Source organism: Kryptolebias marmoratus, linkage group LG7, assembly GCF_001649575.2.
Source record: "Kryptolebias marmoratus isolate JLee-2015 linkage group LG7, ASM164957v2, whole genome shotgun sequence".
NCBI classification, from domain to species: Eukaryota; Metazoa; Chordata; class Actinopteri; order Cyprinodontiformes; family Rivulidae; genus Kryptolebias; species Kryptolebias marmoratus.
In genome coordinates, this window is record NC_051436.1 from 21,857,275 (window position 1) to 21,871,882 (window position 14,608).

Below are 14,608 nucleotides of genomic sequence, written 5' to 3' on the forward strand. Positions count from 1 at the left end.
AATTAGGGTTAGAGTGCGGGTTTTTGTCTCTTTCTTACTGTTTATTCATTGTCACATGCTGTTTTTATTTTGTTTTTTAATTATGTAAAGCACCTTGAAATGCCTTGCTGCTGAAATGTGCTATACAAATAAAATTTGATTGATTGATTGATCTATTTTTGTCCTGTCCCTTTTCTTCCAAACTATGGGGTGATATTAAAAGGTGGCTATCCCTCAAAATTGATGACATTCCTGAGATTAACATCAGCCATATTTTATACTATGTTGATGGTCTTGATAGTAAAATATCTGATATGGTTAATATTGTCTTTTTGCTGGCTAAATATCACATACACTGCTGTAAATGGAGAGGTTCAACGCCTTGTTTTGTCTCTTTTCTTAATCAATTTAAATTGTATTACACCTCATTGAAACTTTTGAAGTCTGTTTATGCAAAAAAAGTAACTGCAAGTATCTCTGCTCTTCTTTTGTTTTAACTTCTCTTGCTTTTTAATTTATATGCCTTACTGTCGTTGTCTTTAGTTTCTAGCCCCACGCCTTGTTTATTTCTTTATGTAACTATGTTGCAATGTTCTTTGTACCTCTGCGAGTTTTTGTATACTGTTTGTTTTTACCATTTAATTAAATAAAAAAAAAATAAAAATAAAAAAAAATAAAGTTGTGCACCGACCAGCCAGAAATACTTACCAAAATGCTTCTGCATGTTATGCTGATGTACATTACGGCAATAATTCACAGCCAAAATTTCCTGATGACTAAATCCAGCTGAACAATTTCAAAAATGGCTCATCTCCTTTTTTTCTCTTGAAAGCTAATAAAAAATGTAATGTCATTGAGATTCAAATATATTGCTTTTCAATGCCATTTCAGGTCTTAAATTTTGTAACAATCCATTTAATGATTTCATGCCCTGCAGAAACACTGAACACTGTCTTTGAAGTACTAATACTTCTTACCACATTGTGTTTAATGTGGTAAAACTTACTAGCTAATTTTCACAATCCTTATAGCCATCAGGGGTGTAAGAATCTGCCTAAATCACAGTTCAGTATGTACCTCGGTACAGAAGTAAAGCTAGGTTTATACTTGACATGTTGCGCCCACCAACAATCACGCCGTCCCCGCTCCTGCACGAATACCCTGCAGTGCGGTGTTGTAGCGTGTGGTCGTGCACTTCTCAGTTTTTGCAACTTGTCGCAGGCTGAGCATGCCATGCTCCATTTAAAATGAACAATTTCAGTGCGCTAGCGGAGATGGTTTGCCCGTACCACCATTTATATGAGATAATCAAATGGCTCAAAAGTCATGGAAGGAGATCGCTGCTGCAATCAGTAAAGACGAGTGGGGAGAAAATATTGGTCCTATGATGGGCGAATCACACCAAAGAAAGACCCACTGCAGCCCCCTGTGGCTAGAGTTTAAACATCCTCTCTGTATCACAGCCATAAACACAACAGTTCTTCCTCCTGAATCTGTTTGACTAGATTTCTACTGGTTAAGTAGTGCTGCCCTGTTTTTTCAGAGAATACTGCACCACCATGAGCGTCAGGTATAAACACCTACACTTCTCGCTCAGGTTCAAACACCATCCGCAGAGTCCTGCACAACACTCTGAAGCATGACTATAACTGAGCCTTAATGATACGGTCAGCAGGAAAACAAAACAATAATAACTCACAAGTTTGTGTCTTCACTGACAGAGTGATCACTCTGCAGCCTTAATTTGGTTTGGTGTGGCTTTCAGCACTCTGGGGCAAGAAATAACACACCCTTCAGTAAACTGTCAGGGTGATCAAGATCCAAAGCATTAATTCCCTCACACACACCAGTCCTGAATATGTGCTCATTAAGTATATCCATGATTTTGATGGGGTGAAAGGTCAATTTCACTGACAATGACATTGTCCATGTAAATAATAAACAGTTCAACTAAAGTTAAACTCAAAGTTCAGCTATCAGCTGCAGTGTGAAGAACTTACCTGTTGATAAATACCAGTCTAGACAAACTGATTTATGATCAGAGCAGTAGACTTGACGAGTACCACTCAAGATTCCTTTGGTGGCAGTGATCTTAATAAAAATAAGATCCAATGTGCAGCCATATTGTGATGACATTTTCTATCTTAAATGTTTGTGGAGTTACACCAAGGACAACTTACTGTGGACTGTCTTATGAATGGACAGATAGGCACAATCTAGGCAACAAGGGGTTTGATGGTTTTATGTTATTCAGATGACAAGCTGGAGCACAGACAGTTTTAACAAAGGGGTTACCATTGGCCTTGAAATCAATAGAGATCATCCTTGACCCATGAAGTGTCCAGCTGTGCAGTTGGACATTTTTTTTTGTTAAAAGGGTTACCAATTTAGAGCTCGGACAATAAATTGTCCACAGAAGGACAGACAGTGCCACACAATAAAATTTCCTGTCTTAGTACGAGTGCATAAAAACAAGCTAGTACCTTTTCTCACCCCCACCTCCCAGAAACCAGCAGGGCACAGCGCACACCTGTACAGTAGTTTGGATAGCTTTATCGTGGCGCATGTTAAAAACATGAGTGCGGTCCTCAGCGTGGGAGAGAGATGATAGACTGGTTGTGACCAACGTATTCGTCATTCGTCAATCACCCAAACCATTCAAACCGTAACAGTTAGGTACAAATACACGAACCCCTAATGGCTATTGTTGCTCTTCATACCCACGTTGGTCTGGTTTGTGATTCCCTTTTTAATATCAAATTAAAAACTTAATTCTCATGATTTTGACTTTGATCTTGCAACAATATTTTGTTCTTTTTCTTCCCAACATGACAGTTTTCTTGAAAAATACTTATCTAAAAGATAAATTAGGCTCAAACACTCACTTCTGGATGTGCTGCTCTCCTTTCTGCTCCGTCAGACGCCGCTTGGCCTCCTCGTTCAGATGATTGGACAACTCCTTCTGGTGAGCCCGCCTCTTCTCCTCTGCCGTCATCTCATTCTAAACGTGATTGGCAAAACAAAACATTAATAAACATAAACACAAGAGGAAAATACTTTTCTTAGGATGATAAATACAACATACATGCAAAAACCAGACAAAGAGGTTTAGATGGTAAAAGGAAATTTCCAAAACACAAAAAGTATAACTTAAAATCACTCAAAATGACAATCCTTCCCATCAGCAGGGAGCTTTTAAATCAGTTTGGCTGATGAGATTTTAGAAAAACATTGAATACTTACCTTCCCAAGTAGCTGATGGAGTACAAAGACATTCACACACTTAGTTATACGCACCATCAAGACAAAGGAAACACTAATCACAAGAAACCCATAAACAGCAACACTCACTCTGGTTCTGTCTGCCAGCAGGGCGGCACTGCGAGATCCTTTCCCCAGCAGCTCCTCTGCATCGTCACCATCCTCCTCCTCGTCCTCTTCGTCATCATTCTGAAACAAAATACATTTAAATAAACCCCCCCTCTGGAACTCTGGAACTAAAGCTCACTGGCTTTAGAAATCTGGTAACATTTCAGCTTTAAGTTTACTTGTTATTTCTGTGAAGAAAAAAAAAAAAAAAAGTAGTAGGACGTACCTTCAAGAAGATTGCCACATTTTTTATCTTTTTCTTTACTGGTGTGAGTACTGTGGCAGCTTCTTCCTGCAGCACAAACAGTTCAGGTTCAGGTTAAAAACTAAAGAAAAAAAGTTTTACTTGTTATTTCTCCCAACAAGCTCAATCATGTACCAAAAAATAAAATAAAAATAAAACAAACAAATATGTTCCCAAGTGAAAAGAAATGTCAGTATATCTACTTTTTAGGCCAGATGTGTAGGTTCTGGCAGGAGAGTCCAGGAACAATGTCCTGGTGGTGAAGTCTCTGGAAGCTCTTAGATTTTAACAAAATTTGAAGCCATTTTGGACTTTCTGAAGCACCTAGATATACGTTTTTTACTCTTATATGAATAATGTCAAATACCTGATACACAAATTAGGTCTGAGTTAAGAAATTCATATTGTAGACAAAATTTTATGAACATTTTTTTGTGCATTATGCTCCAAAGATATACAGAAAAATGACACCTCACACCTGAACGCATCTTCCTATAATTTAATAATTCTTCTAGGAATAAATATGCATTTTATTTTAAAATTATCTAAATAAGTGAAAGGCAGACATCTGTCCTATATTTTGCTTTTAATCCCAGTGTCTGAATGACACACTAAACAGATCCTAAACAGGAAGTGTGGTAGAGCAGAATATTATCAGCTCTCTTTTTTTCAGGATTCTCAAACCAGTCTTAAATCCATCTCATTTTGGTTTCAGGCATCTCAAACCTTTCTCAGTTTTGTTTCTGTAACTCTAGAGCGTAAGTATGGAGTAAAGGTTTTATGAATTTAGCAGCTTCATAAAACGTTTACTCACCAAACTCCAAACCAGCCACGTTAGCTCCACACAGAGATGACTTACCTACGGCAGCCGGCGCCAACAAGGGTTACAGGGCGGGGATAGCAGAGAAGTGGCCAATCATATGTAGGTTCACATTTTCATGCTTTTTTTCTACACTTGGTGGGGGGCGGAGACAGTTTCACACGAGCGAGCAGATTGATATACTGAGAGATGCAACTCATGCGTGTGTGTGTTGAGTTTCGTGCCCTGCAGTAGAGAAGCACTCAGAGTCACTGAAATGTGCGCCCATGGGAGGTTCAGTGCACGCATGGAGTGTAATACACGCTCGGGGTGGACATTTGGTGTAAATTTAACGCCATATGTAAGGGCCATATTTTGACACGTTCACAGGAGCTCCTCTTATGACAGAAACCATCTCTGGTTTCTCATTGAACTTTGTCCACCTGCTGCCCAAGAAACCAACTACTTTAGTGAAAAAATTTACAAAATTTGACCTTACGTTTGTTGTTTTGGTTTGTGGAAAAAGAAAAGAAAAAACCCCCATCAAGTTTTTCCTGAATATTACCTCATTGATCTGAATTGTGTCACCGATGAAAAAGGCGTATTTCTGTTCTTCCTTCTTTCCATCTTTACTCACAAGATCAGAAAATCCCAAGCTGATACTCAACACCATGCCTGGTGGGGACACCACAAACACACAGCACCAGGTGCAAACTGTAAGGGGTGGTTGCTGAAGTCAACAATCATTTTGTGTTAAGAAATATAAGATGACGGCCTCACCTTTTTTCAGTTTGTACTGGTTTTTAGCGTTCAGAACCAAGGAGCCTTCTCTGAACTCGATGCCCATCGCAAAGCTACAAAGATGAATGAGAGTTTGTATACATCCATGTGCACAGCAGAAAAGATGGCGTCTGTGTCTGTGGAATTACCCAAGGTTTTTGGTCAGCTTTGCTACGAGGTCTGGCTTCTCTTTTTTCACATAGTCCAGAACTGTGTTGTAGGCGTCGCAGAGTTTTACACCTGAGAGACGACAAAGACCTCAGTCAGGTACGAGGAAATAAAAATAAAACATGTTTCTATACAATCTAAACCTGGGGACAATAAAAGCCCTTTAGAAATAAGGATTAGAACAGTTTTCCTCCGAAATCCTGAAACTAAGAATATCTGCAAACTGACAAGACTTGTAAGAAGTGATAAAGTGACGTCTCTGAGTCCCTGAATCTTCGTGATGAGCAAACGATACAGAGGCTTCAGAAATCTTCCTGAAGAGTGATTGGAGGGACTGTGTCGGAGCTTGTATCAAACCACCACAGTCCGGTGACAAAGCTTCAAACGTCATCACTGTTTCACATCACCACTGCGCTTCATTAATTTGAAATGTTACGAAGCATTTTATTAGTTCAGAGCATTTAAAATCAAGTTTACTAAATGAACATTTTACTCTTCTCATTGTGTAATTTATAATAATTCTTTTGTTTAATCTGAAATGCTTTTCAGAGTATGGGTGAGTGTGTCTGCATATTAGGATTTTCTTTTTTAAATGTCTTACTCATTTTAACAAAGAACTTAGCTGTATTACTGGTGCAGTGTCTAATGCCGAACAGTAAGTGTGTAATTCTTTTTGATATGCATTGATGATGTAATCATTAGTATAAACGAACAAAAACATCAGCAGATTAAAACAAGCAGTCTTTTCAGAACTTTTCTCACTAACATGGGATGGAAACGGTCGGTGCTATGGCTTCAGCTGACCAGCAGATGTCACTGTTCTCAGGCAGCCTGAAGCCTCGAAGTTTCACGAGGCTTCACCTGCCTATCTCTACTCCAACAGGCTCCTGAACTCACCGTGCTTCAGCTCCTTCAGCAGCTCCTCCTCCACCTGCAGCAGGAAGTTGTAGTTGTCCTGCATCTCCTGGGTGGGGTCCACCATAAGAGTGCGCACCAGGTTGGAGCAGTACGACTTGTAGCGGATTCCCATGGCACACGTGATGGCACCGAAGTGCATGTAGTTCTTGTCGCTGGAAAAAAAAAGAGAAGAAAACTGAGCAACTTATGATTAAACACCACCCATCACCATTTCGGATCACTGCCTCGTTGTGTTTGAAAGCTTTTAGCACGGTCATGATTTTAAACCTTTTATTCAGATATTTTAACACACCTCCTGATGAACCATTTCATGTTGCTTTTACTAAGGATTTAGAGCCTCCACCTACCTTCAACTGCTCCAACCACTAAGCCACAGTTGTAGCTCCTAAACTGTGGAGCCAGCTGCCCCTTCAACTCGTGGTGTACTCACCAGCTTTTAAACAGCTTAGAGTTTACATTTTTTGCATCACCTTAATGGTTTTATTTTATGTCTTATCACAGTTGTATTGTTTTTAATTTTGTTTTGTTTGTTTATAGTCTCTTGTGTTTTGCATTATATCTTTTTACTGTTACTGTTCTGTGTGTAGGACTTTGGCCAACTTTAAAATGAAATTGATTTGATTCACGCTTCTCCTTTCAGGGTCATGAGGGTGCTGGTGCTTTTCTGCAGCAGTCACTGTGCCAGAGGCAGGACATTAAATGCCGGTTGGATTTTTTTCCCCTGAGTTAGAGGTCAGAATTTAAATCATAACTAAAATAAAGAGGGGTTGGGCTCATGCTATTGCTGACGTCTGCTAATCATTTTTCCATACACCAGAAGCTCTGGTGTCTCCACAGAGTTGATGAACTTATGAAGCTTCAGTTTGAGAAAAAGAAATTCAGCTGATTAGTTTAAAACATTGTTCTTTTCTCCTCCTATTGTGATGATTTACTTCCAATTCTAAGAAGAGGATTCATACAGCTCCAATATCTTCCAGCGGTTTATTAACGTCCTCTCCATTACAGGCACAGTGTTTGAATATAGTGACATCTAGTGGCCTTAACAGCAGATTGCAACCAGTTTAAACCACAAGGCTCCTCGGCTCAGTAGCTTCAGAAAAATACTAAAGACCTTGGAACAAGTGTTTGATTTATTAAAGGATAAAAGGAGGAAAGCTTGAAGCGTATTTCAATGTAATGTTAATTTCCAATTTATGAAAAATATGATTTTTTTCTTTGACAAAAACTACAAAAGCCTCTTAAAAAGCCCATTTCTGTCACATTAGCTCACCCAGATAACCAGTCATTACAAGGGATTACTGATTTTCTAGTACAATTTCTTCATCAAATGATTATTACATATTTGGTAATAAAGTTCAGTAATTTTAAACTGTTGGTTTATAACCAAACCTTCAGAAATGCATTTAAAAGTAAAAAAAAAAAAATACTAGTGATTAATTGAAGTTGATTTACGTTGTGCTCTTAAAATGTTATCAGAAGCTTCAGTGTTTCCTGTGTAAAAATTTAACCTGAGGCCCAGTAAATTAAAAAGTCTGGAGAATTATTCAGAATTTTATCGTACCTGTCTGAACAAATAAAGAGAAACTGTTTGCAATAGTCTTGAGTGCTTGATAAGTTGTTACCCAGTTCCAGCTTTGTGAAGTTCTATTTTTGTTTACTGAGATAAAGATGTTTAGAGTTTTGAGCTGCAGATTCATCGGTTTCAGAAAACGATTGTTTGAGGACCAGCAGGTCCTGAAAGCGTCTGCCTCTGCAGACGAGGGCAGCTACCTGACCACGCTGAACTTGAGGCTGTAGTTGCCGCCGCTCTGGATGATGGGAGGATAACACATCTCCACCGTGGATGGATCAGCACCGCCCAGGTACTTCTTTTCCTCGATGGCCTTCTCCACCGACTCAGCCAGTTTACTGTGCCGCACTTTCTGTTGGGGAGAGACAAAATTACAGGGGATATGTTAGTCTCTAAAGGGGATGCTTCAGTATTTATCACAGGATAGTCACCTCATATTAGTGCTGGGCGATATAACGATACATATTGTGGGGACGATAGAAAAGTGTCTATCGTGATATATTTTCTTCTATTGTCTCCATCGTTTCTATCATAATTGTATCAATGATTCATGTAAATATTTCATATCGTAGGCTACAACGAATGTATTAGTGTTGTCACTTTGCATACATTCAGTTTATATAAGTGATAAATAATAAGAAAAAATAACTATTTTGTGAAGAATCTCCGTTTTGCGACATGACCCTGCTTTACGTGTGGGTTTACGACATGCTTTACGGCAGCAGCTTTCTGTGCGGCGCCGTGTTTTCACCATAAGTGCTGAAAGATGGAGACGCATGAAGTATCAAACCCGGGATTGCAACAAGTAGAGACAGCTAGCAGAAAGACTTTTACCAAAACCAGGGGGACGTCTGTGATTTGGTTCAAGAAGTCCGACACGGAGCAGAAAAAAGTAATATGCTAACTCTGCTAATGCTAATGCTAACTCTGCTATTAGACTGTTTTCTCATCTGACACCAACACAACAAACCTCTTCCATCACTTAAAGAAGAACCACGAAAAAGAATATTTAACAATCCAAAAAGTGCAAACAAACAAGCTGTAAAAGAGCCGGGAAAGTTGTGAAAAGTGAAACTATAGCCGGCCGAAGATAATGGAGTCTGTTGTCATTTAATACTGTTACATCTAACAGGTACATATATATTGCTGCACTGAAATGCAGCAGATCTCATTTGTGAAAGTTCAATTTAATGTCACTTCGAAATAAAGCTTGAAAAAGGTAAGAAATTAGATTATTTTTTCATATTTTTCAGAGAATAACTGACAACGTGCATAATTGGGGTATATCACGATATATATCGTTATCGTGATATAAAATTATCCATATCGTGATATAGGATTTTTTTTCCATATCGCCCAGCACTACCTCATATATTTAAATTGAGAAATTAAAAACACATGGGGGGGTGGCAGTGCTTTTGTTTTGTCACTTTTACTACATTTCAATCAAATTTAAGAACAAAGTGACAACTTGTGACAAAACTCTAAAAGGTGACTGGTTCACTTCTAAAAATGCTGCTTAGAAACAGTCTTAAAAAGATGTCTTGGCTTTAGATGTTTAAATTAATTTGTATAATGACATAAATATGTGAGGAGGAAGAAAACAAGCAGATTATATCCATTTATAACTAAATGAAGTGCTCTCACCTCATCAGCATCAACTATCTCCATAACCCTCTCCTTGAAGAACTTGGTGTAGACTTCGCCAGTGATAGCTGCTGCCTTCTTCATCAGGCTCAGCTCCCCGTCCTCCTTCACCGCCATCGTGTAGGCGACCACAGCACTGATGTCTACCTGTATAACACAGTGTTGAACACAGTGACAGGGAGGCTCAAGAGTCTCGAACACAGATATATGTCCACATGCTGGACTGTTTTCTTACCCTCTCGAGTCCCTCTGAGGAGAGAGCATCGTTCCAGCTCTTCATGTAGTCTCCGGGGAACTTGTCTTTGCTGAACACTCCCACCGTCTTCCCCTCCTTGCTGCCCTTGATGGCCTCGATCATCTTGTCAAAGTTGGCCTTGTTGCTTTCATTCTAAAAGACGGGTAACAGATAAGAAAGGTCAGTTTTTCAAAACACAGGATTCACAGAGACTTTGCACTGAGAGCAAAACAACATACTATAAGTCATTATGATGAAGAACCTGTAGACCATTTTAAGAGTGATTTCTCTGATTAAAGTAATCCAAACCAAAGACAATTCCTAATTAGCATTCTTTGAAATAATTCATATTGGTCACCACCTTTAATGCCAGAGTGTTAAATTAAGATCAACTCATGATGAGGAAGGTTGTAATCGTTTTGGTTGAACCTCGTAAATGGCATTATGTGCAATCTCATGTAATAATGAAAGACACTGCAAGATCAGTTAGCATTCAAAGTATGTGCTGAGGATGTCTCTTGACTACTACCATACCAAACTTTAGCACAGAAGAGAAGTCAGCTGTCCTAAACGTTTGACAACCACACCTTAATATTTGTTTTCAACAGATAATTGAGCTGCCTTTTCTTACCTTTTCTCTGGTGAGCAGCGTGATGGGCGGAACACCGTTGGCATTCTCGTTGCCTTTAGTCACGGCCACCTGTCGGAGGAAATCCACTTTCTTCTTGCTGGCGAGGAAGATGATTTTTGTGTCGCAAAACACCATGATGGTGTCTGTCAGCTCGTAGCCGAACAGCCAGGTCTGAGGAGAAACGTGCAACACACAGAGGCAGTGAGTGACGCACCAACCCAGTTAACGGGTGTTTTTGCAATCAAACTACTGAATTGTTTGTGCAATTTTAAGCATTCATATAACAAAATTTGTGTGCTCTGACTTATTGTTTACAACTTTTATACTTTTGGAATTATGTAACTTTATTTGAAAAATTTTCTCTGTAGAAAAAAATCTGAGATCTTTTCAATTTCTTCAAAAATGTTCCATGAAATCTACTTTATTTTCGTTTTCATGTGCTTTTTTTAGCTGTAGTTTTGTCACACTTAGCCTGTAAATATTATGAGAGGTGGCTTAAAAGTTGCACAACGCTGTAGTTTAAAGATAAACATTAAAAAGGTATTGTACATGGAATACTTTCTTTTAATAGGAAAACATCTTTAATCTGATACCATGAAGGACTAGATGGTGAGACCGGAACTTGGCGTCCTGTGATGTCATCACACATGTACCAACCTGTATGGCCGTGGACTTGGCATATACGATTTCTTCATCCACTCCCACGGACACCACAATGGCATCGACTTTACCAAACTCATCCTCTCCTTTCTAGAAATCACAAACAATTTCATGTTACAAAACAGATATGGGCAAAATACAGCTTGATATGTCAAGATATGCCCAACATTAAAAGACTAGTGCTGATGTTTAACTACGCTGTAAACGTGTCAGGAAAAGAAAGACAAAGCTCTGAAAGTGGCTGAGCACACCTGCATGGAGAAATGTTTTACAAAGTAGTTCAACTTTCCTCAAATCTACAGTGAAAGTTAGCCACATACTAACTAATTGGTCCAGGACCCTTTATTCTGTTGCCCCATGTTATGACACCGGGTTAATTAGTACCTTTACCACTACACACCCATACATTTATACATACAAATCTTTGTACTTTTCTCTTTGTACATTTTTTTTCCAAACAATTTTTTTGTGGATGAGATAAAAACTGCATTTACAAAAAAACAGGTAGAGGAGATGAAGCAAAGACAAAGACAGAAATACATGAGTATGTAATGGTTGGAACGGGTACAAACTGGGAACTGTTAAATACAAGATGAGGGTAAAAAAAAGTGTGGAATGTGTGCTTAGATCTCTTTATAACGTAATATTTTTGATAAATATTTATTTAAATAAAGAAAAGAAAAAGCTAATTTTTTAACCATATTTGTGCCTTTGACACTAGAAACACAAACAGACCTGTTCCCCTACCTACCAATCCTAAACTTAACCAAACTTTAATCAGAAAACACAATATTAGGGGTGGTGTTTATGATCTATTTTTAGATACACTGCAGACATGGACGAGTCTGAATGAATTTTCAAATGTGAAAAACTGATTTTGACAGCATTAATCTGTAGGATCTGGAGTAGAAACATGTTGCATTAAAACTAAGTTTTCACATCTTTTTTTTGCTTCACTGGACCTTGAAGAATATTTTCATAAGAAATGGTTAAAGTTCTCATAACATAACCGTCTTTAAATATTTCCAGTGATAAACACAATCCTACGCATGTTAGCTTTCCTAAGGTGTGTTCAATGTTAAATTAGAATTTATGCTAATTGTTGGTCAGCAGCCTGTGATGAACAGGGTTTTTGACATGATATTGTGCATGTCAGTGTTTCTGTACAAGAACCCATAGACATTTAAGTTTCCACTCAAGGTTGAACATCAATTATCATTTTATAATCAACTTGTAAAGTGCCTAAAGTGTCCCATCCCCAAATAATATCCAGTATGAGACTGATGGACTGGTGACCTGTCCAGGGCGTACCCTGCCTCTCACACAATGACTGCTACAGACAGAGACTGAACAGAAACAGGAGGGGAAAGAAAAATGGATAGGCAGGTGACTCTGTTTTGATCACACCCGTGTTTGTACTTTTGCAGGACTCACTTTATAGCCAAAGTGGCAAAGGAACAACATCCTTTAGGTTAATCAGAACAAACTGAAGTTATTTAAGATCCAGCAAAGGTGAGTTGGATCCTGTACCCAGGTGCAGTATCGTACATGAGTTTAATTCAGCCAATAAGGGCCACAGACAAAAACAAAGTGATGCCTACAATGTCAAATTTCTACTGAGTTGTTAAAATGTATAATGGATACAATATATATAGTACAAAGACTTTTATAAACAGATTATATTCTCAGCTATGTTTAATTTTAAACACCTTATGGTGCTTGTCTAGTAGCATAAAAAAGAACCTTAACTCTTAAAGAGCTTTATGGCTTAAAATATACATCAAACAAATAGTGTGACCAACATATTTGAAAATTTTCGACATATTTTGACATTTTATACAGCAGATGAGAGAAAAACGTTGTTTCGATGCTTCTGTATGCTTTGAAATTTAGTGGCTTGATAATAAATACATCTTGAATCATAGCTGAGAGTAACGTGAAGCTACTACTTTGAGAGGAAAAAAACAACTTTTGACATAAGTCTGAGGTGACAGGAAATGGTTTGACAAAGGTAATGCAATAGGGGACTTTTCCAGAAAGAAACTCGGAGGAATGGCGCACATGTTACTGTGATGCTTGAGTTATTCTGATGCTAATTAGGCTGCTAGCATTAGCATGTAGCCAACGCTGGAAGTCAATGCAGACAGACAGAAACTGTGGACACTTTTACAGCTAGGTCGACATCACAATAATCTGCGTGAATACCATACTATATAACACTTCTTTGTGGCGACTTATTCACCAAGTGAGCAGACTTCAGCATCTTTACGGAGCTACTCGTTTGGCTAGTCCGCTAGCTGCCGAGCTAGCGTAGTGAATGAGACCGATGTGCTAACATGAGGTAGCTGCTGGCCCTTTTAAATGCTGCTGAATCAATATCCCTCCAATAATGAGATGAATTACAGTGCAATTAAAGCACTTCAAAGCGTGCAGACTGCTGATTGTTCCCCTGGTTTCCTGCGCTGGGGGAACATCAGGGCTCACAATAGCAGGGCTCTCGATAGAAGAAAAAAACGCGGCTAACTTCAACATGTTCCAGCAGCCGACTTTCTCCTCTTTACTTTCCCCTCCAGAGGACTCTCTGACTCCAAAAAAAAGGACAACATTCACCTTCCAGTTGCTGTAAAATCTCTTGATCCGGCGGTAGTACGCCTCCTTGTCCAGGTTTACCGCCATGGTGATCACACTCCAGCTCCCGGCTTAGCCTCTCAGCAGGCCGGACACCCAGCGATGACGAGGAGAGTCAACTCACAACAACACGCCTGCTGACAACCAAACACCACTAAGAGATGCTGCTGCTGCTGCTGCCTTATACTTTCATTCACGAGGCCTTTTGAACATCGCAGTCATCCACGAGAGGACAAACAGCACGAGCATTAACACTTAAATTAGTAATAAAGTGTTTTTTCTGTCCCTGCTTTCACCACACGCCACGATGGTATAATTAAGTGCCGTCCCTTCGCATCCCCTCGCTCGCTTCCTCCTGTGCTCCTCATCCCTCCCCCCGAGTGTTAAACATATTTATCTCAAACTGTAATTAAAACCCTAATGTTGCATCACTCGAACTTTTTTTTCTCTAAATCGTTTTCAAAGGCAATAATCTAAAATAAAATAAATTACGATTTTATTTATTTTGTTGCTTTCTAATTTTATTTGTTTGTGTGTCGCATTTTATTTTACGCTACATAGCAGCGCCCCCTGTCGTTTGTTGACCACGCTTGCTGTTTCCCGCCACTGTGGCTTCGTAGGATTTCTCCCGCCACCATCATCAAACGCCTCTGGTGACGTAGGTCTCGCGAGAAAAACTGGTGTCTGGCTAGTAACGCGAGAGCACATTTTTGGGAAATAACTGAAATAACTAAATTTATCTGCATAAATGGAGGAAATGACATGTTGTTTTAATGTAGATTTTAAGAAATTTTAATTACATTACTTCGTATTTCTTTATTCAAATTTAAAGAGGAAAAAAGTGTTATAAACGTCTAATCACACTGAATCAATGCGTTTTCCATCAAAACTAAAAAGCTGTGAAGATATTTTTTTGCAAACGTATTCTCCCTTTTGGTAATTTAATTTAATTTTCAATTCAATTATAGGCAAAAAAGGTG

General features: G+C 38.8%; 1 protein-coding gene across 2 annotated transcripts in view; it reads right to left on the bottom strand.

Annotated features, from left to right (window-relative positions):
• Positions 1–13,987, bottom strand: part of supt16h (SPT16 homolog, facilitates chromatin remodeling subunit) — a 24,036-nt gene extending 10,049 nt beyond the window's left edge. Inside the window, exons 1-14 of one of the 2 annotated variants that reach the window (XM_017437496.3) lie at positions 13,611–13,987; positions 10,998–11,090; positions 10,341–10,511; positions 9,710–9,862; positions 9,475–9,621; positions 8,028–8,179; positions 6,237–6,409; positions 5,321–5,411; positions 5,172–5,245; positions 4,957–5,066; positions 3,575–3,640; positions 3,331–3,429; positions 3,223–3,234; positions 2,865–2,980 (exon numbers count right to left, since the gene is read on the bottom strand). In XM_017437496.3, the coding sequence (XP_017292985.1) occupies positions 2,865–2,980; positions 3,223–3,234; positions 3,331–3,429; positions 3,575–3,640; positions 4,957–5,066; positions 5,172–5,245; positions 5,321–5,411; positions 6,237–6,409; positions 8,028–8,179; positions 9,475–9,621; positions 9,710–9,862; positions 10,341–10,511; positions 10,998–11,090; positions 13,611–13,676 (1,523 nt within the window). In that variant the 5' untranslated portion in view covers positions 13,677–13,987. The remainder of the gene's footprint in view (positions 1–2,864; positions 2,981–3,222; positions 3,235–3,330; positions 3,430–3,574; positions 3,641–4,956; positions 5,067–5,171; positions 5,246–5,320; positions 5,412–6,236; positions 6,410–8,027; positions 8,180–9,474; positions 9,622–9,709; positions 9,863–10,340; positions 10,512–10,997; positions 11,091–13,610) is intronic. The other variant, XM_017437497.3, reaches the window with a different exon arrangement.
• Positions 13,988–14,608: the final 621 nt, after the last annotated feature.